Genomic DNA, 16,951 nt, shown 5'->3' with positions numbered 1-16,951 from the left:
ACAGGAAAATCTTTTCTTCCATCATGACTGACTTTTCACAAAAAACATTGAGTGAGGATGCATTTCATAAGGTCTTTTTATTTTCATTTTACCTATTTTTGATTTAAATCACCTGCAGAATCCGACAAATGACACAAATGATCAGAATAGTTTTGTTCAAAGTAATTTCATTTGAGATTCAACTTAGATTACTGTAGTCGATATGTTGCATTCAGTGACATTTATACATCTCAACAACTTTACAGAAGGATTAAAAAATAAAATCGACAAGGATAATAGCATAGCAAAAAAGAATCTTCGTGTTTTCCTTACATTTTAATATTTAAGTCAGTTTCTAAATCATAACTTTCTATTTCCAACTGAACCAGACTGAACTTCTTTAGAATCTCACTTTTTCTAGTCTGCAGTTTTCTGATTTTTCAGCGAAAACACAAACACAAGCAACTCTGCTTTTCTTTCTTTTTGTCTTTTTTGTTTTTATTCAGAGGGGAACAGCGACGCCTCAAGTGTCTCCTCTTCTCAGCCCTGTCTTTCACAGCAGGTTTTTTCCAAACAGCAGGTTCTTGTGCATCAGACACATTTGGCTTTCTTTCGGCATTTGAAGGAATTTTTCTCCCCATCTCATTCTTTTCCTTTTTGTCTTTGCGTTTCTGTGACGCTGTCAAAGACGAGGCGTTCAGTTGTAAATTGCAAAAACCTTCTGGCAATGTGACCATTGCATCTGTGTTTGGATCACATTTGATTTCAGTGTTTCCTTTATCATATTCTACCAAACTCTTAATGCTGCCTTCAGAGCTTTCTTCTAAAGTTGTTATTCTGAAGTTATTTGTCACAGTCATTTCTTGAACACCATTTCTAGTTTCTACATCACTTATTTTTCCTTGATATGATTTTGACTTCTTTGAAGTACGTCTTCCTTCCACAGTATCCTCACTGAGTGCAGTAGTTGCTTTTCATGGATGAGACTTTTCAACACAGCCATCTCCTCTGTTCTCTGTCACTCTGCTACTTCCTGCTCTTCTAAGAACAGCCTCTGCTCCATCAACACATTCATTGCCTCCTTTGGCCCTCATTGCTGCACCAACATCTTTCTGTGTTGTACCACACTCTGAACTTCCGTTCTGATCCTGTTCTTGTCTGTCTGATGCACCTTTCCTGTGTGCATGCTCATCAACCCCTCTCTCTTGTTGCTGGTCTCCCTTCACATCCCTCTCCTCGACCCTCAGATTGCTTTGATAAAACCTGCTTTCAACACGTTGTTTATTCTGTTCATCCTTTGGGCGGTTTGGTTTACTTTTACCGACTGTCTTGCCTTCAATGCCATCATAGCATCCGGCAATTATTGTCAACGGCTTTGCTCCCTCTGCTTTCATCTTTTCTCCAACTTCCTGTTCAACAGGTCTGAAGTCATCTGGACTGACTACATGTTTCCCTTTCTGATTGTCATACATGTTTTGTCTTACATGATTGAAACGTTCATCATCCTGAGGCTCTGCATACCCGTCTGGGTACTTTGTTGAACTTATTCCTCCTTTACTTTCCCATTTGTCTGTATTTACAACAATTTCCATTTTTTCCTCTTTCTGCGCGTCAACACAAACCTGCTGAGGTTGCATGTTGCTGACTCCCTGTATTTGCTTTGTGTTCTGCATGTCTTTCCCCTCCAGACCCTCCTGTGGTCTGCTGTGTCTAACATCACCTGTTCTGATGGTGCCATCATACGGATCAATGATATTTTCTCCAAGTTGAGTTTTCTCAACACCAACTATGTCTTTAATTCCTGCTTCTTCATTTATTTTTATGGAACAAGCTCCTGGAGGTTCATTATCTGCCTTTGCTGCCTCCTCAATCTGCTGGCTTCTCTCTACAGGATCTTTACACTGGTCATTGAGAATATCATTGGTAGCAGGGGGGACGCCTCCAGGAGAAGACCTCTCTCCGATCTCCTGAGTACAAGTGTCAGCAACTTGCACTGGAAAACAGGTAGAAAAGAAATGAAGGCAAAGTAGCAAGTCATCTCAACAATGCAAACATTAACAGTCAAAATGTCTGCTATCTCACCCGTCTTCTTCCTGTAGAAAAGCAGATAAGCGCTGGAGGACCTAGAGGGAGAAATGTGCAAAAGACAAATCATTTTCAAAGACATCATTTTCAAATACAGGTTAATGTTTTCTGAGCAAAACAAAGCTAATACAGTACTTCAAACATGTGTATGTAGTATATTAAATCCAATTGAGGATTATAAATCCATAGTCAATCAAGAAATAATCACAAAGAATATGTAACTTACGTCTCAATGTTCTTCTCCTCAAACGGCTGGTGTTCATACTTTTGATGGAAAATAATAGAGACATAACATGATGAATCTGTTTATTGTTACTGCACTACTGTGAACAGAATGTGTATTTGTCAACAACACAACAAGTGATCAGTCTTACCGATGAGACCCTTGTATCATCAAAGCGGTACCATGTCCCATCGTCCTGAGATCTGATTGTTGCAGTGTAATGTCCACTCCTCAGATCTCCAACATGGTCCACAACCGCGTACAGTTCATACGTCTGATTCTGATCACCAACAGGAGACATGAACAGGTGTCAATGTCAGGAATGAAGAATAAATGTTTCACAGTAAAATAGTAAAAGAAGCCTCACCTCTGGTATCTGAAGGGTGACGGGAACTTTCACATTGAGGTTGCTTTTGACATACGTCATGTACTGGTAATCAAACTCAAACCTCTTCAGCAGCAGCATCAAAACCTCTGGATGATGCTTTATTTCAAATGTCTGAAAGAAACAGATCCACAACATTTGTTACTTTGTTAAATTATAAAACTCTTATAATAAACTCTTATTACTAAGAGCCCATCTACAAAAATCAGACACACACTTTCCTTTACTCACAATGGTAGCATCAGATTTGGCCCCACACACATCACAGTACATCTGGTCTTCTCCTCTGAAATGTGAAGCTCTGAAATGTCCCTCAATGCCGTCCTCCTGATAAGAAGCCCCCGTGTTATTGGTGTGTGAAACTAGTGTGAGATTTCATCAACAAGGCCAAATGAACGTAAAAGTGAAATTACACAGAAAATACATTTAATTCTAAAAATATTTGTATATTTTTATTGTCAACTTATAACTACATAACTTTGTGGTTGGCAGGTTTTGATGTGTCTTACCACGCTGTAGTCTCCACTGTAGAAATTCCCCAAAGCAAGAGGAATATTCCAGAATGCCTCGTTAGTGTCAGTCCCAGTATGACATGTAGAACATTTAGTCTTTTGGGTCGACTTTCCGTGGAAGATCTGAATGAACACAACTGGTAAACAGAGTATTTCTATCAAATTACAGAATCCTTATAATATTGATGATGTCGTCTCTACCTGTGATGCAGCTTCACTGGTCAGACGTAAAATCTTCTCAAAGTACTCAGCAGCATCACGTTGTTCATACACTGAGAAGGAAGAGCAGAAATCAATGTGAGTTTCTCTGTCACTTCTGTACTTCATGTGACCTTCATGTCATGTGTTGTTCTGACATACTGTACCGTTATCGATGCCCAGCTTCTTTGTGATGTTGAAAGTGTAAGCGTCATATTTTTGTAAGTCATCAAACAAGGATGTAAGTTGATGATCAATAGACTCAGTGCCAGGGTTGTCACAGACGTGTCTGTATGAAATAAAGACACAGTGGGCTTTATTGGGCGCCGTTTGTAAAATGTCTCCAAACCCGCACAGTTTTGGTACATTTAGCATTATCATATGAAAAAAAGCACAACAATATTGATAGAGTCACTTTTTCAAACATTTAGAGAAAAATTAATTTCTGTTTGGAGAAAAACCTTTTCACAGCATCTCTGAAGTCTTTGGTCATGAAAAGCACCTGCAGGACGCTGTTCAGGTAACATGTTGCCCCTTGGTTCTCCAAGCCGTGGTACTTTGTAGCTGCTGAGAGCAGATTGTTAAACATACAGCTAAATTACATAACAGTCTTGACTCTTTTATAAAGCTCAGTTTATCTCACCTGGATTGGACCACATATTGTAGATGTTGACCTCGGTCCCACTGGTCCGTTTTGAACCCTGTTGATCAGCTGTCTCTGTCCGCTGCTTCACCTTCGGCTACAAAGCAGCTGGTAACCACTTAGTGGCAATAAATCAAACCCGATCGTTGTTCTTATTTCCTGTTCATTGACACCAACCCACAGTATCTCTGACTCCTGTAGAAGCCTCAGTGTATTTTCTCTTTCACTAGTAAAGAAAGCCAGCCGCAATGGTGCATTCAGGGCGTGTCGGGAATTTATTATATTCGAAGACAAGACATTCCGGTTAATGACAAGGAAGTTCCAGAATATGGAACTAAAGTATCTTAACGCAAATAAATGTAAAATACAAGCTACGGTACGTTTGTCTTCTATCTCATCTCTCTGCTTTACTAGGGGCATTGAACGCAGCATTTGCAGCTACCTGATGCTTCTTTGGAATTTTTATTTGGATCATCTACTTTATCCATAAAAATCCCTGCATGTTACATTATACCTGAAGGCGTAGTCAATTGTAAGATTTGTCAAACGATATGAAACCTATTACTGATTGTTTTGAATTTGATACGGAGTGAGGTTAAGTTGGGTTTTGTCTTGTCTTAATGTTTTGTCTTGTCATTACCTGTTTTATTTTGAAAACCTACGCCACCTACGAATCAACGCATTCACCCCGCTGCATCTGAGTGCTCGTTCAAGTCCAGGTCTGACAGAATTATGCATCTTTGTTATTTAAAATGAAACTGATCAGGCATTATAATAAAATTATTTCAGGATTATTCATGTTCTCTTATTCCACTCTATGCTACTAGAACCCTTGCATGGTCCATTCATGGACCCTGTTCATCGTGAGACGTTCTGTCTTTCTGTTGATGCCTTAGTGTCGCTTTAATATCTGCACACTTAATCAAAGACAAGACTTAAGACTGAACGTTTCTTTATTTGGTGGAACAGCAGCAGTTTCATTTTTATAAACATGGCAATATTAAAATAAGAACTCCAATAAAACGGAGATGCTTAAGAAACGTGCGAACAGCAGCAGGGGGAGTTGGTCTTGGTCAAGCGATCATTCCTCCAGGAAGCCGCATCCCCGTCCGGATGACGGACATGTGCTGGATTCCAAAGTGAGTCAGCAGCTGATCGTTTCCGTCCAGCATCTTGTCCGCGAAGATCAGCCGCAGAGCCTCCTCTCCTATAGACACACACGTTTATAGGAAAACTTCATTATTTAACTTTCCACTCCTTTTTTCTTGGAAGAACTTACTGTTGAGGTGAAAATCAGAATTCAGTGAGTTGAGCAAACTCAAAAGCAAAACTTAAAATATTACGTGTGTGTGCCCAACTTGAAATTTTGTTTGTTGCCTTTGAAATTTTAGGTTGACCGAACTTTTTTTTTTACAGTGAGCCAGTATAGTCTATAAGGAGCTTATTTAAACATAAATTACATTACAATTCTGCTCATACGTGTACAATACATGTACCTCTCATGTATGTAAGTCGGCTACATTTGCTGCCAATCCGTTTAGTCCAGTACAGTGTTGAATGCTATCAAGTGTTATGAATAAAATAAAAATGGAAGGAGTCAGGTGGAAGGCTCAATTACCAGCGGTGCCGGGAAGTTTTTCTACTATCTTTTCCTTCAGCTGCAGCACCGTCATGGTCTTAAACTGTTCATCCGTGTTGCACAGGTCGATCATCATCTTCTCTCCCCTCAACCCATCCACAACCACCTGGTAGATTTTTCCCATTTCTGTGCTTTCTGTTTTTTTGTGCGTAAGTTGCTGTGCGTCTTTCTGCTGCGCCGCGCAGAGAGAATGAGAATTCAGGGCGGTGACAAGAAGCCTTTAACTTAAGAGGAACAACTTTCACTTTCGTCAACAGTGGAAAATAATAGGATACAACACACAAGAAGAAACAACCAGAGTATGTGACACTGTCTCGTTGTTTCTTCATATCAGATGGGTGGTCGGTCCGCTTGTTTACCCGCCGTTACGAGTTCTGGTGGAATATGGAACAAACATTTTGAATAATTCGGGGTTTAATTGTTTTTTAAAAAGAGACAAAGATATTATAAGCGTCTAATACTGTCCAGGGTGCGCTGCAATAAAATCGCTTAAAAAATGTGATTCCAAGTAATGCTAGAAGAGGAATCCAGAGCCGCCACCCTGCCTTCACGTGAAGTGAAAGAGAAAACAACAGGAACAACTCAAAGGAGGAGTTTGTGAATGTGACACAGCAGTCAGCCTCTTACACCTCTTTTCACTGGAGAGCTGCACACAGACAGAAGCAGTCCATCGACGGTGAGCTGGAACCAAAATGACGACTCAGGAGGACAAAAGATACGACCCGAAAGACACCACTCTGAAGTTCGTCAACGGACCAGATGATTTGGATCCACTACGTGAGCACAAGAGACGATAAAACTAGATGAAGACAATTTTATTGTCTGTTTCTTGCAATATTTCCACACATGTTGTGTGGTGCCTGCGTTGGTTATATCAAATAAGTCAACTAAACGAATAACACGTAGCGAATTCTACTTTGTTGAAACATAAAAGCATCTGCCAGCCATATTTTTCTGGATGTGACTGTAATGGTGAGTTCAATGTCTGCGCTTGCTGCTGTGTTTCTCAGCATCGGAGGAGGGAGACCAGTGTCTCCGGGCAGAGATGTCCTGCGGTCATGCCGTCACCCCGGAGTCTCTCACTGGCTGGTGCCGCAGTCTGCTGGATCAGGTTCTCGCTCCTTCTCTCCTCCACCTTATCAACAGAAATGTCTCCTAAGAATGAATTACTTTGGAAATAAAATCGACCCCATTTTAACAGCTACGGTGTATCATTTTTGACACATATTCCCTTTATAATAACAATAGCTTCCTCACATCACATACAGTGTTGTGTGTCCTCTGTGTGTGACCTTTGTCCAAGCCGGATGTCGTCAGTTCATTAATCTGAATGACACCTTTCTCAGATTTACACGTGGGGGGCTCTGACAGTTCTGACCACATTTTAACTGAAAACTAAATGTTTTTCATTTCAGGGCCAGTACAAATTTAAGTGCCCTGCTTTGAAGGAAGGCACCCACCACAGGTGTGATGCTGTGTGGTCTTACCAAGAGGTGCGCAGACTGGCAGGGCTGACGCCAGAAGAGATGCAGTACTTTGAGGAGAAGATGGCACGTCTGGCTGCAGCAGAGTACTGTGAATTTAAAACAGTGAGTGTCCCGTGTCTGACTTACGGATAGCAACGAGAGCAAAGTTTGGTAGGTGGAAAGTTCCCTTTTCAGTAGGACACAAACAGATCTCAGTTGGGTATTTAGCGACATGGACCTGCCTCCTCCTCATGCATGTACATGTAGATCAGTATCTTCATGGGTTTGCCATGAATATATTTTTTTAACTTTATTGAGAATCTGGAACAACCCAGTGACTTGAAAGTAGCACAGCATCTTAAAAAAAGGGATGTAGGGATGTCTGAGCTTGAAACGGGTCATTTGGCTGTTTTCCCCCGCTTCCAGTCTTTGTGCTAAGTGAAATTACAACAAAGCTAAAACATGAGTTAAACTTCCCCATACCTGTCCCTCACATCCTTTCCAACAGTGTCCCGGGTGTAAGAGCTGTGTGGGGCGAGAGGACCTGAGTAACCTCTCAGTTCAGTGCACACTCTGCACAGCCGACAAAGGGGAACATTACCACTTCTGCTGGCAGTGTCTGAAGACGTGGAAGGGTGCAATGCCCCGCTCTGACCGCTGTGACAACGACGGCTGCATCAACCACGACGTCGAGATTCTCAAGAACTGCAGCACCATCGTCCTCCCTGAGGTGAAGGGGGTCGATGCATGTCCTTCCATCCGAGTATGTCCCACCTGCGGCCAGAGGGTGGAGCACGACAAAACGGGCTGCAAGAACATCATCTGTCCTCGCTGCCAACTCGAGTTCTGCTTTGTGTGCCTGAAGCTCACTCCTGAGTGCCTGGAGACCAGCTCCTACTTCATCGCCTGCAGTGATGGTGTAGCTCCCAGACAGACCTCCATACCTGTGTGGCACAGAAACTAAGACCTCATGCATATTCCCTGCATTGTTGTAAAAGACACGCTTATAATGCTTCTACTGAAATGAGAATCAATCTTGTTCATCCATGATTCATTGACAACTGCATCACTTAATAAAGTTTACCCTTTAAACAATGCAGACCTTCTATTTGATGTGGATGCATGTGAATACATTTCCTCTGTTGTACAAAGTAACACAGCAGCTGAATAGTAACCTGATCATAATCGCTTAATAATATACATTTCAATTTTTATTTCACTTGCAAGCTAAGTGAAATAGCTCGCAAGTAGTAATTGAAATAAATCTGACCATGAAACCTAAAAAAATATTCTTAAAGTTCTTAAAGTCAGGCTAAAAACTAAAGACATTACATTTTGCAAAATGAGACATTTTTAATGTTTATTTCAATTCTTGTGAGTAATGATATTCCATGAGCTTATACTAAATGCTTGATTACACACTTTTTTCGGCAAAGCAACTTGTTTCTAATTGAAGTATGCAAATCATTTGTGTGTTTAAAAATGTACATCAATATCATTTGGTTACACATCAGTTTATACAACAGAAAACTTAATTTTAAGGACCTTCTGCTGACCTTTCTACAGCATAATCACTCGCTACATGAGGTGTGACACTGTTTGTAATCCATATAAACATTGTAGTAACTCATAATGCAACACACACCAATTGAAATGTTTCAACAGAAATGCTCAACTTCTGTACTCAGCAAACACTGCATTATTTTCACACTAAGCGATTCCAAGTGTTTATCTGTATTTATTCTTCACCTCCGTGGCTCTATTTTGATTTCTCCCTTCAGCATCCACATCTTCATGTGTGCAGGGAGGCTGCTTGAGGCCTTCATCAGGTTTTTCAGTATGTCTCCTGACTTTGAAGGTAAAAAGGAGGTAAACGATATTGACAGCTTTTTTTTTATTTAGAAAATATTTCTCTCCTTTGCCTTAAGAATCAAACTTTTGTGTTACACTTGAATAGAAAAGAAGTTTAAAGGAACAATTTAAAGGAAGTAAACGTACCCTTCCTGTACATGAGGAGGTAGGCTGTACGAGACCTCAGAGAGTCATTTCCAGCCCCAAACAGTGGTGGCACGACCTGTAGAATTGAAAAAAACGACTGTGTGAATGTCAAAGTTGTTCTTGTTGTGAGGAATTGTGAAACTGAGAAAGAGAGGAGCCTCCTCACGCTGTTCACTGTGTCGTCATTGAAGTGGTACCATGTGTGAGTTTCAAAAGACTTGATATGAGCAGTGTAGTGACCTCCTGTCAGACTACCAAAGTGGTTAACTAAAGCGTAGAGGTCATACTTACAATTCTGAGGAGAAGGAAACAAATCCCTATTCAGAAATAAAAAAATCTCAAAGAATTTGCTCTCGAAAATATTTTTAAAACAAACCTCTGTGTGTAAAGTCTGGGGAACTTGCACGTTGAGGTGAAGCTTCACGTAACACCTGCGTTTGTAGTCAAATTAGAATCTCTTCAGCAGGAGGGTCAAATTCTCTGGACTTTGTGTCATCTTGCATCTCTAAAACACATAATAAAAACACAAAGTCACACAACACACTTCAGTACAATTAAAGAGACAAGAATAAGGTTAAACCTGCTGAAGTGAGATAAATGGAAACGTATTAAACTTTACAAGTCCGCACTTTTTGGGATCTACAAATAGTGTATATACACACAACCAAGTCTCACAGCAAAATGTGTTATAGCTACGCTGGTCCACAAGGTAAACGGTAGTATTGTCACAATTTGCCTCCAAAATTGTGACAATACTATGTTTTATTTGGCCTATTCATTTACATTGCCTTGCAACTAGGTCATGTGACTATCAAGTTTCTCTCACTTAAAAAAGAAAATGGCAGACTGTCGGCCTGGTATCTGTGATGACATACACACACACACACACACACACACAATTTTGCTGAGAGACTGGGTTGTATATATACCTACACCTTTATCGAAGTAGGCCCATGATAAATTATGAAAACGTTTTCATGCAAATTAAAAAGGGGAAAACTCAAAGAATACTCACAAAGTTTGCACTTTGCTTTTTATTGCAGCGGTTGCAGTAGACTTTGTCCCTACAGACCCTTTCTCCATTGAAGAATCCCTTCAACCCATTTACCTGTAAACATCGTACATTTATTCATCCTGCCTGCATTTTTTTTTCATTTATTAAAAATACAATACTGTTATTGTCATTAAAAGGAAAATGCTGTACCACACTGCAGGTTTGTTGAGGCAAGTCTTCCATCGCGAGTGGGAGAAGTAAAAAAAAGCCCCTGGAGTCGTTCCTCTCTTGGCACCATGTGGTGCTGTGAGTCAGCTCTCCCCTGAATATCTACACAAAAGGTTGAGAACAGGTCGAACGAGTGCTGAGTAGTTGGTTTAGTTAAGGCAGTGATTCTCAACTGGTGGGACCCGTTTTTAGTGGGTCGCGGGCCGTTGAATGGGAAAAAAATTTTTGAGGAAAAATAAAAATTCATCCTGTGATTTTATTTTGAAGGGACTTTTTTAATTTAGCGGAGTGTCGGTTATTTTGGCAGCTCGTCCGTCCATGTTTTCAGCAGCGTGCGCCAAGTTGGGTCAAACCATTCTGATATGGGGGAGACATTGGGTTTTTAGGATAATTAAACATCCTGAATATACAATTCAGCTTATGATAACTTGATTTTGAATAAATTTGAGATGTTGAGAATGTTCCTCGATTTTGGTCGCGGCTTGTCATTAAGGGGTGATGGTGGGTCCCGGAGCCAGACCAGTTGAGAACCACTGAGTTAAGGGGACCATCAAAGAAACTTCCCAAAACTATCTAAAACAATTTTCACTGATCAAAATACCAGTTGTAATAATGTTAAAATAATCTAATGACAAAGCACACATATAAAATACATCATTAGATATAAAAATGCTGTTCTTTTCTATCATTACCATGGATGCCTCTGGACTGGTCAAACACAAAATCTTCTCCAAATACTCTGCTGCATCCCGTTGCTCGTATACTTAAAGACGGAGGGAGGAAAAACTGATCATTGTTAGCATATATTCAGCCTCTGAGTCTGCACAATAATCACACAAAAGCTGCTACTAAATCCAAACTTACCGTTTATGATGCCAAGTTCTTCTGTGAGGTTATTGGTTTTCGCTAAATGCGTCTGTAATTCAGCAAATATTATTCTTAGCTGTGTGTCAATGGTTGTTGAATCTTCACTGCATGATCTGTGGCACAGAGAGAAGTACGTTACTTTATTGGAATGAGTTATTTTTTACGTATTTGTCTAACATACACTACCGTAAATATGAAGCTGGAACCATCAGCAGGTTAGCTTCCCATGATGTCAAACAACTATGTTAACATAATATAAAGATCAATAAACATGTCTTTCGGGTTTTCATTTGAACTGTCTAAAGATATAAAAACAACTGAAAAGGCATTGAAGTTACCAACCGGTTCACAGCCTCCCGGAAGTCTTCGGTCATGAACAGCACCTGAAGAACGCTGTTCAAATAGCACGTCAGACCTGGACTGTTCAGGCCATGATAATCTAAAGACACAAAAACTATGTTATCACAAAATCATTAAGACATATTGCATTTTATGTAACGCCACTTACCTGAGATGGGGCAGTGGTCTAGTTTCTCTTTGAACCTTTCAACAAGGTCGTGATTCATGATGATGTCTTTTAATGTTCATCCCTGGTGTACTGACTCCGCCTGCTGAAGAACATGAGATACAGCAGAGGTTAGGAGACAGCAAGCAGACACCATTGTATATGTTTTTAGACATGGACTAATAATGACAAAATTATTGTCAACGTGTTCTTGTGTGTAAGTTAGTTACTGACGGGCAGGTACCACTGTGTACGGTAGCCCCTGTCATCAGTGTATGGGTGAATGGGTGTGAATGATGTCATTTGTTAAAGCGCATTGAGTGGTCGAAAGACTACAAGTAGATTCACGCTTCAGTGACAGTACAACACTAAGGGCAGTCTGCTGCAGAGGAGGAGGAGGCTGGATACAGTAACAAAAAAATAAACTATTATACAAAACTAACTTCAGTCATAAAATTACATTACGTTACTTAAATAAAGTAGTATTTATAAACTTCGACAGGAAGTTGTGTTTATTTTCATCTGTCGTTGTTGCCTGTTGCTGAGGTGAAATGCATTCTGGGATATTTGGCTCTCACAAGAACAGACGAGCCTGCTCCGATGCATGCCCGGTAAAATGGGCGGGGCGAGTCACATCCGGGTATTATGACCGTTCTCGGCCAGATGCGGACTTTAGAATTGGATCAGTACTCGGGCTGCGACTGATGACGTTTCACGAGTCCACGAGAACAAAAGTCCATACAAGAACACATATTGAGAAAGGGCCCCGATGTGTTGACGCTTGACAGGAAGTCCACTTCCACCTTGATTGCGCATTTCCTGTTTGTGAAAAAGGTCTATAATGTATAAATATTCAGAATAATTATAGTAACCAATGAACGCAGCTGGTGCGTTTGGATGTCATGGAAATCGTCGTAGCTCTAAACAGCGTCTTTAAAAGAAGTTGGTAAAGACAAAGCTCGACCCATCTGGATGCCGTAAAACTCTCGAGGTCCCATCGCACGCGGGATATCCCTGTTTTAAGTTAGTCCTATAACGGGAGAGAGAGAGAGAGACACGAGGATTCGCACCAAGCAGCACTGGCGCTCCTCCTCATCGCATCTTCTTTTACTTTCGATTACAACGAGGGATTGAAGGAGAGGGGGCGGGGGCGGGGGCTCACACCTTCGATGACTTTACACGAGTCACTCCGCTTCTAACCTTACATTCAGGTGAATCCTCTCCTTGACTGAGTCGTTTCACGCGTGGCTGCTGTGCTTCCTGGTTTAAGAACTTATTTTTTTAAAAGTGAAAAGGTAAGACATAACTTCCTCTTTTAAAATAAACATATATATATATATATATGTTTTATTGTCCAAAGCGACCATGCGACAAATCCAGCGACCTGCGTTCTCGGGAGAATGGCCTCGGAAGTCCAGACTCACTGGTACGGTAGAACGGACAATGGTCATCTCCGCAATTGGAACAGCAGCTGACTTGATGACGTCACCACGCCAGCTGGTCTTGCTAATGCATTTTGATGGTTCTTGAATTTTTGACAACTTTGGCTTTTGTTTCGTTTACAATTTAGATTGTACGTCAGACGTCCCTGTCCCTGGCCGTTTGTTATGAGGTGTGCAAGTGTCCCTAGAACTAACGTTAGATGCAATAACCAGATATTCACAGATTTGAACTTCCGGTACAACAGCTCATCAGCGAAATATTGTTGCAAGGAGCCTGCGCAGGCACGTATCTAAAGTTATAATTTGGACTTTATAACTTTTTTTGTGGCGGAAATGGGCTTCCATAGTCATGGGCTTCCAGATATTATTCACAATTCTAATTTATTTACATTCCCTATTTTAAACTGCATTTACGAGCATTTCATCCATAATGTTTTGCTGCTAGTGAGTGTGCCAAATGAACAGGTTTTGAGTCTGACATGGTTTAAAGTATTAACTTGAACGCTCCTTTGACAAGCTGCTTCCCTCCTGCGCCATGAAGAAATGTATCATGTGGACGAATTCCCCAAGTGCCCATTCAGGAACTCAAACAGAGTTATAGCTCCCATGCTGATCTGTCAACAAAACGTGTCACGTGTCATGCTTACATCCATTAGATTCCAAAATGTGAGCATGATAATGTCCAAAATTGAAAAAGATCAATATACGAGTTACAAAATCCCATAGTCAGTTTAATTGTCATTTAGAACAGTGACTTAATTTCTTTTCCCCTCCGTAGGAGAATCGAAATGAGCATTCAGGGACAGGACCAGGTGGAGAAGAAGTACGACCCACATGACGCCACCATGAAGTTTGTAACAAGGAGGAATGACTTGGATCCAACATGTGACAGTGACGATGACGATCTCAAGGCGGAGATGTCCTGCGGCCACGCCGTCACTCCTGACACTCTGACCATGTGGTGTCGCAGCAAACTGGACGAGGTATCTCATATTTTTAAAGCAATATATACATTGCTTTATTCAAATGAAAACAATGTGATCACACTGGCTTTGAGACGTAGGTATGTAAATGTAGTTGATAGCACCTTGCTTGTGAGTGGCATGTAAGTGGCGGTATACTGCCACCTGGTGGTATAAGCGCTAACTGTTTGGGTGCTTGAAATTGGTTAACTTACGTTTTGTCTTCCCAAACGTAATGGAAATATTAAATAGTAGATAAATGTATAAAGACACATTTAGTATTTACATTTATTAGAGTTGAAATGCTGCCCGTAACTGTAATTTCAACAAATTATGAATAAAATGGGGAAATAACACACTAAAGATCAAGCTTCACAGGATGTGTAGAAAGGATTCATTAACATCAAAAGTCTTACTTTTCAAACCATATATTTACTACATATAAAAACGAAGACCATTTGTTATTTACACAATGGGCATGTTTCACAATGACAAATTACAATTACACAATTTATTTTCAAACAACACATGTAGTATATACAGTATATCCAAACAAAACAGAAACAACTGGCTATGGATTTAGTTCCCACCAGAGGCACAGACTGCTAACTTCAAAATCTTACATCAGCATTTTGCACAAAGTGTAAATACATTTAACCATCTTCAAATGGATAACTGTTTTCATATTAATCTAATCTATGAAGATCTGAAGCTCCATAAACCTTGATCACTGCTCACTCAACTCACTGAAAGTGCTTCGCAGAATGTCAACTTTCTCTCTGCTGTTTTTGCTTTATTTTCTCTCAGAGCTGCTTGTAAAGAAAAAACATTTTATTAAAATCGGAGGCTTGAGTTGGTAGGTCGAGTGCAGAACGAGTATTCCTGTTGTGACGCCATTGAGTTGCCACAAAGGCCACCAAAGAGGCCACGTCGTCTGCCTAACTGCCTCGTCTTCTCTTTGTTGCCTCAAGGGTATTTATAAATTCAGATGTCCTGCATTGGTGGAGGGGAACAAGATGTGCAATAAACCGTTGTCGTACCAAGAGGTGCGCAGGCTGGCCGATTTGTCTACTGAGGAAATGCAGTACTTTGAAGACACTATAGCTCGCCTGGCTGCTGCAGAATACAGTGATATTCAGACAGTAAGTGATCTAACGTTGGTGTAATATTTTTAGTTGGGATTTTGGATAAAATTACCCTAACGTGTAGTGATTTTTAAAATCTTTCCATCAATTGATCAGTGCCCGTGGTGTAAAACAAGTGTGGAGAGAACGGATCTCTCCAACCTGTGCGTCCGGTGCACCGTCTGCACGGCGGACCAGAAGAAGGCCCGGCTATTCTGCTGGCAGTGTCGGAGGGAGTGGAAAGGTCCGGGCCCTCGATCGGACCGCTGCGACAACGACGACTGCATCAACGGCGACCTGCAGCTTCTGCAGACCTGCGCCACCGTCAGTCTGCCCGACGTGAAGGGGGTCACCAGCTGCCCCTCCGTCCGAGTCTGTCCCACATGCGGCATGAAGGTGGAGCATAACCGGCAATACTGCAAAAATATCAAGTGCCCCCGCTGTCATGTTGAGTTTTGTTTCGTCTGCCTCAAACTAAAGCGAGAATGTATCAAGACCAGTTCCCCGTACGAGATGTGTCCGAGTGGTGTGGCTCCTAGACAGACCTCTATCCCTGTGTGGCAAAAGAAATGAAAAACAAACAGATGTCTGGATGAACAATTTGAGTTGAATTGAACCAGCTTATTATGTATACACATTTGAAAAATACTCAAGCTCCAGAATGAATTGAACATTTTCTGTCTCCTCCTGAATGAACCAACTATGTTTTATTTCCCTGGGAATGCCAATCACTTTGAAGCTATAACAAGAGCAAATGAGTAGTTAGATTTTTGAATGCATTTAAAAACATTGTGTTTTTGATCCCATTTGTCTATCCATGACACCGCTGCGTGGAGAAAGGAGAAGGTGATGAATTTCTTTCGGCCATGGTGCTAGATCTAATCAAACATCTGTTGTAAGCACCTTGAGTTAGCCGTCGAGTCTGTGACTTTCTTATGTCTCCAACTCTTTAACATTTAACAAAATCAAGATGTTAACCCTGTCAATGTATAAATATAAGAAGAAGCTTAGCACGGTCTGTCCATGTATAGCTGTTGTTAAACTTCTTCCTTGCAAGAAATAAACGGGAAATACAACTTTGATTCACAAGCGATTTTATAACTGATTTCCGATTGCATGAGAAAATCTTCCACAATAAATATTACTCAATAAAATCAACATGAAATGTATGCTCGTTCTTCATATTTTATTTTCAGAGAAAATCAGGATATTCTGAAAATGAAAGCTTTTAAATATCCTTTGAGTTGACTTTGATACACATGCATATTTATCCTTACTTTGATTTTTACCCTTTTTCACCCAATTTCAAGAACACAAACCAAATTTATGAATGAGCAAGCGGATTTATTGTTGAATTAAAAGAGAAACAAAGTTGAGGAGCTTTACAGTCAAAGTGAAAGCTAGGATCACCCAAATGAAGGCCTTGGTTGGATGACCTGTGATTAAGACACCTGACCACAAGGTGGCGCCATTGTGGACGAGTTTAACGGTGTGACCCAAAGTATATTTACATTTTTTTGTGACTCATATCATCTTCCACACAGGGATGACGGTCTGCCTCGGTGCCACGCCGCTGGAGCAGCGTGCGTAATAGGACTCGTCCTGATACGCGCACTCGCTGGGGAGCTTCAGGCACACGAAACAGAACGTCACTTTACAGCGAAAGCAGACGATGTTTTTACATTTAGTTCTGTTGTGTCC

The 16,951-nt window shown here is 40.8% G+C and overlaps 5 protein-coding genes across 7 annotated transcripts; 2 read left to right on the top strand and 3 right to left on the bottom strand.

The window, feature by feature from the left end:
• Positions 1-169: 169 nt before the first annotated feature.
• Positions 170-4,217, bottom strand: LOC119221675 (ubiquitin carboxyl-terminal hydrolase 47-like). The gene is made up of 11 exons (XM_062560838.1): positions 4,026-4,217; positions 3,844-3,949; positions 3,550-3,671; positions 3,386-3,456; positions 3,182-3,307; positions 2,904-2,999; positions 2,655-2,786; positions 2,439-2,567; positions 2,291-2,328; positions 2,062-2,102; positions 170-1,972 (listed from the first exon to the last, which is right to left on the bottom strand). The coding sequence occupies exons 1-11, from the start codon at positions 4,039-4,041 to the stop codon at positions 954-956; spliced, it is 1,896 nt and encodes a 631-aa protein (XP_062416822.1). The 5' UTR covers positions 4,042-4,217; the 3' UTR covers positions 170-953.
• A 795-nt stretch (positions 4,218-5,012) lies between these two features.
• zgc:194655 (uncharacterized protein LOC794380 homolog) lies at positions 5,013-5,857 on the bottom strand. The gene is made up of 2 exons (XM_037477706.2): positions 5,644-5,857; positions 5,013-5,232 (listed from the first exon to the last, which is right to left on the bottom strand). Exons 1-2 carry the CDS (start codon positions 5,786-5,788, stop codon positions 5,099-5,101), a joined length of 279 nt encoding a protein of 92 aa, XP_037333603.2. The 5' UTR covers positions 5,789-5,857; the 3' UTR covers positions 5,013-5,098.
• A 171-nt stretch (positions 5,858-6,028) lies between these two features.
• On the top strand, positions 6,029-8,227 carry LOC119221679 (uncharacterized). Its single transcript, XM_062560837.1, has 4 exons — positions 6,029-6,441; positions 6,675-6,775; positions 7,080-7,253; positions 7,639-8,227. Exons 1-4 carry the CDS (start codon positions 6,357-6,359, stop codon positions 8,092-8,094), a joined length of 816 nt encoding a protein of 271 aa, XP_062416821.1. The 5' UTR covers positions 6,029-6,356; the 3' UTR covers positions 8,095-8,227.
• Positions 8,228-8,421: 194 nt separating this feature from the next.
• LOC119221676 (ubiquitin carboxyl-terminal hydrolase 47-like) lies at positions 8,422-12,823 on the bottom strand. Of its 3 annotated transcripts, XR_009955870.1 has the most exons (10): positions 11,726-11,827; positions 11,560-11,656; positions 11,215-11,330; positions 11,043-11,113; positions 10,333-10,452; positions 10,144-10,236; positions 9,505-9,633; positions 9,295-9,423; positions 9,129-9,204; positions 8,424-8,980 (listed from the first exon to the last, which is right to left on the bottom strand). XR_009955870.1 is itself a non-coding variant. In XM_062560836.1 (6 exons), exons 2-6 carry the CDS (start codon positions 11,781-11,783, stop codon positions 10,675-10,677), a joined length of 375 nt encoding a protein of 124 aa, XP_062416820.1. In that variant the 5' UTR covers positions 11,784-11,831; positions 12,694-12,823; the 3' UTR covers positions 10,659-10,674. The 3 variants fall into 3 exon arrangements, 1 of the variants encoding a protein (XP_062416820.1); XR_009955871.1 differs by lacking the exon at positions 9,295-9,423 and having other exon boundaries at positions 8,422-8,980; XM_062560836.1 differs by lacking the exons at positions 8,424-8,980; positions 9,129-9,204; positions 9,295-9,423; ... (1 more) ...; positions 10,144-10,236; positions 10,333-10,452 and adding exons at positions 10,659-10,707; positions 12,694-12,823 and having other exon boundaries at positions 11,726-11,831.
• Positions 12,824-12,878: 55 nt separating this feature from the next.
• Positions 12,879-16,399, top strand: LOC119221677 (E3 ubiquitin-protein ligase RNF19B-like). Its single transcript, XM_037477703.2, has 4 exons — positions 12,879-13,017; positions 13,943-14,147; positions 15,098-15,268; positions 15,368-16,399. The coding sequence occupies exons 2-4, from the start codon at positions 13,953-13,955 to the stop codon at positions 15,821-15,823; spliced, it is 822 nt and encodes a 273-aa protein (XP_037333600.2). The 5' UTR covers positions 12,879-13,017; positions 13,943-13,952; the 3' UTR covers positions 15,824-16,399.
• Positions 16,400-16,951: the final 552 nt, after the last annotated feature.

Source organism: Pungitius pungitius, chromosome 1 (assembly GCF_949316345.1).
Source record: "Pungitius pungitius chromosome 1, fPunPun2.1, whole genome shotgun sequence".
Classification (NCBI taxonomy): domain Eukaryota; kingdom Metazoa; phylum Chordata; class Actinopteri; order Perciformes; family Gasterosteidae; genus Pungitius; species Pungitius pungitius.
Note: the sequence above shows the minus strand (reverse complement) of the source record. Positions and strands in the feature narration are given on the sequence as shown.

Coding starts and splice junctions, on each gene's coding strand:
- LOC119221676 (XM_062560836.1), bottom strand. CDS start 11,783: ATGAATCACGACCTTGTTGAAAGGTTCAAAGAGAAACTAGACCACTGC. Junction 11,114..11,214: donor AGAACTTGGCATCATAAACG/GTAAGTTTGGAT, acceptor TCCGTCTTTAAG/TATACGAGCAACGGGATGCA. Junction 10,708..11,042: donor CCAGTCCAGAGGCATCCATG/GTAATGATAGAA, acceptor CCCCCATATCAG/AATGGTTTGACCCAACTTGG.
- LOC119221679 (XM_062560837.1), top strand. CDS start 6,357: ATGACGACTCAGGAGGACAAAAGATACGACCCGAAAGACACCACTCTG. Junction 6,442..6,674: donor AGATGATTTGGATCCACTAC/GTGAGCACAAGA, acceptor TGTGTTTCTCAG/CATCGGAGGAGGGAGACCAG. Junction 6,776..7,079: donor GCCGCAGTCTGCTGGATCAG/GTTCTCGCTCCT, acceptor TTTTCATTTCAG/GGCCAGTACAAATTTAAGTG.
- zgc:194655 (XM_037477706.2), bottom strand. CDS start 5,788: ATGGGAAAAATCTACCAGGTGGTTGTGGATGGGTTGAGGGGAGAGAAG. Junction 5,233..5,643: donor AAAACTTCCCGGCACCGCTG/GTAATTGAGCCT, acceptor GTGTGTCTATAG/GAGAGGAGGCTCTGCGGCTG.
- LOC119221675 (XM_062560838.1), bottom strand. Junction 3,000..3,181: donor ACAGTGGAGACTACAGCGTG/GTAAGACACATC, acceptor GCTTCTTATCAG/GAGGACGGCATTGAGGGACA. Junction 1,973..2,061: donor TTTCTACAGGAAGAAGACGG/GTGAGATAGCAG, acceptor CCTGTTTTCCAG/TGCAAGTTGCTGACACTTGT.
- LOC119221677 (XM_037477703.2), top strand. CDS start 13,953: ATGAGCATTCAGGGACAGGACCAGGTGGAGAAGAAGTACGACCCACAT. Junction 14,148..15,097: donor GTCGCAGCAAACTGGACGAG/GTATCTCATATT, acceptor TGTTGCCTCAAG/GGTATTTATAAATTCAGATG. Junction 15,269..15,367: donor AATACAGTGATATTCAGACA/GTAAGTGATCTA, acceptor TCAATTGATCAG/TGCCCGTGGTGTAAAACAAG.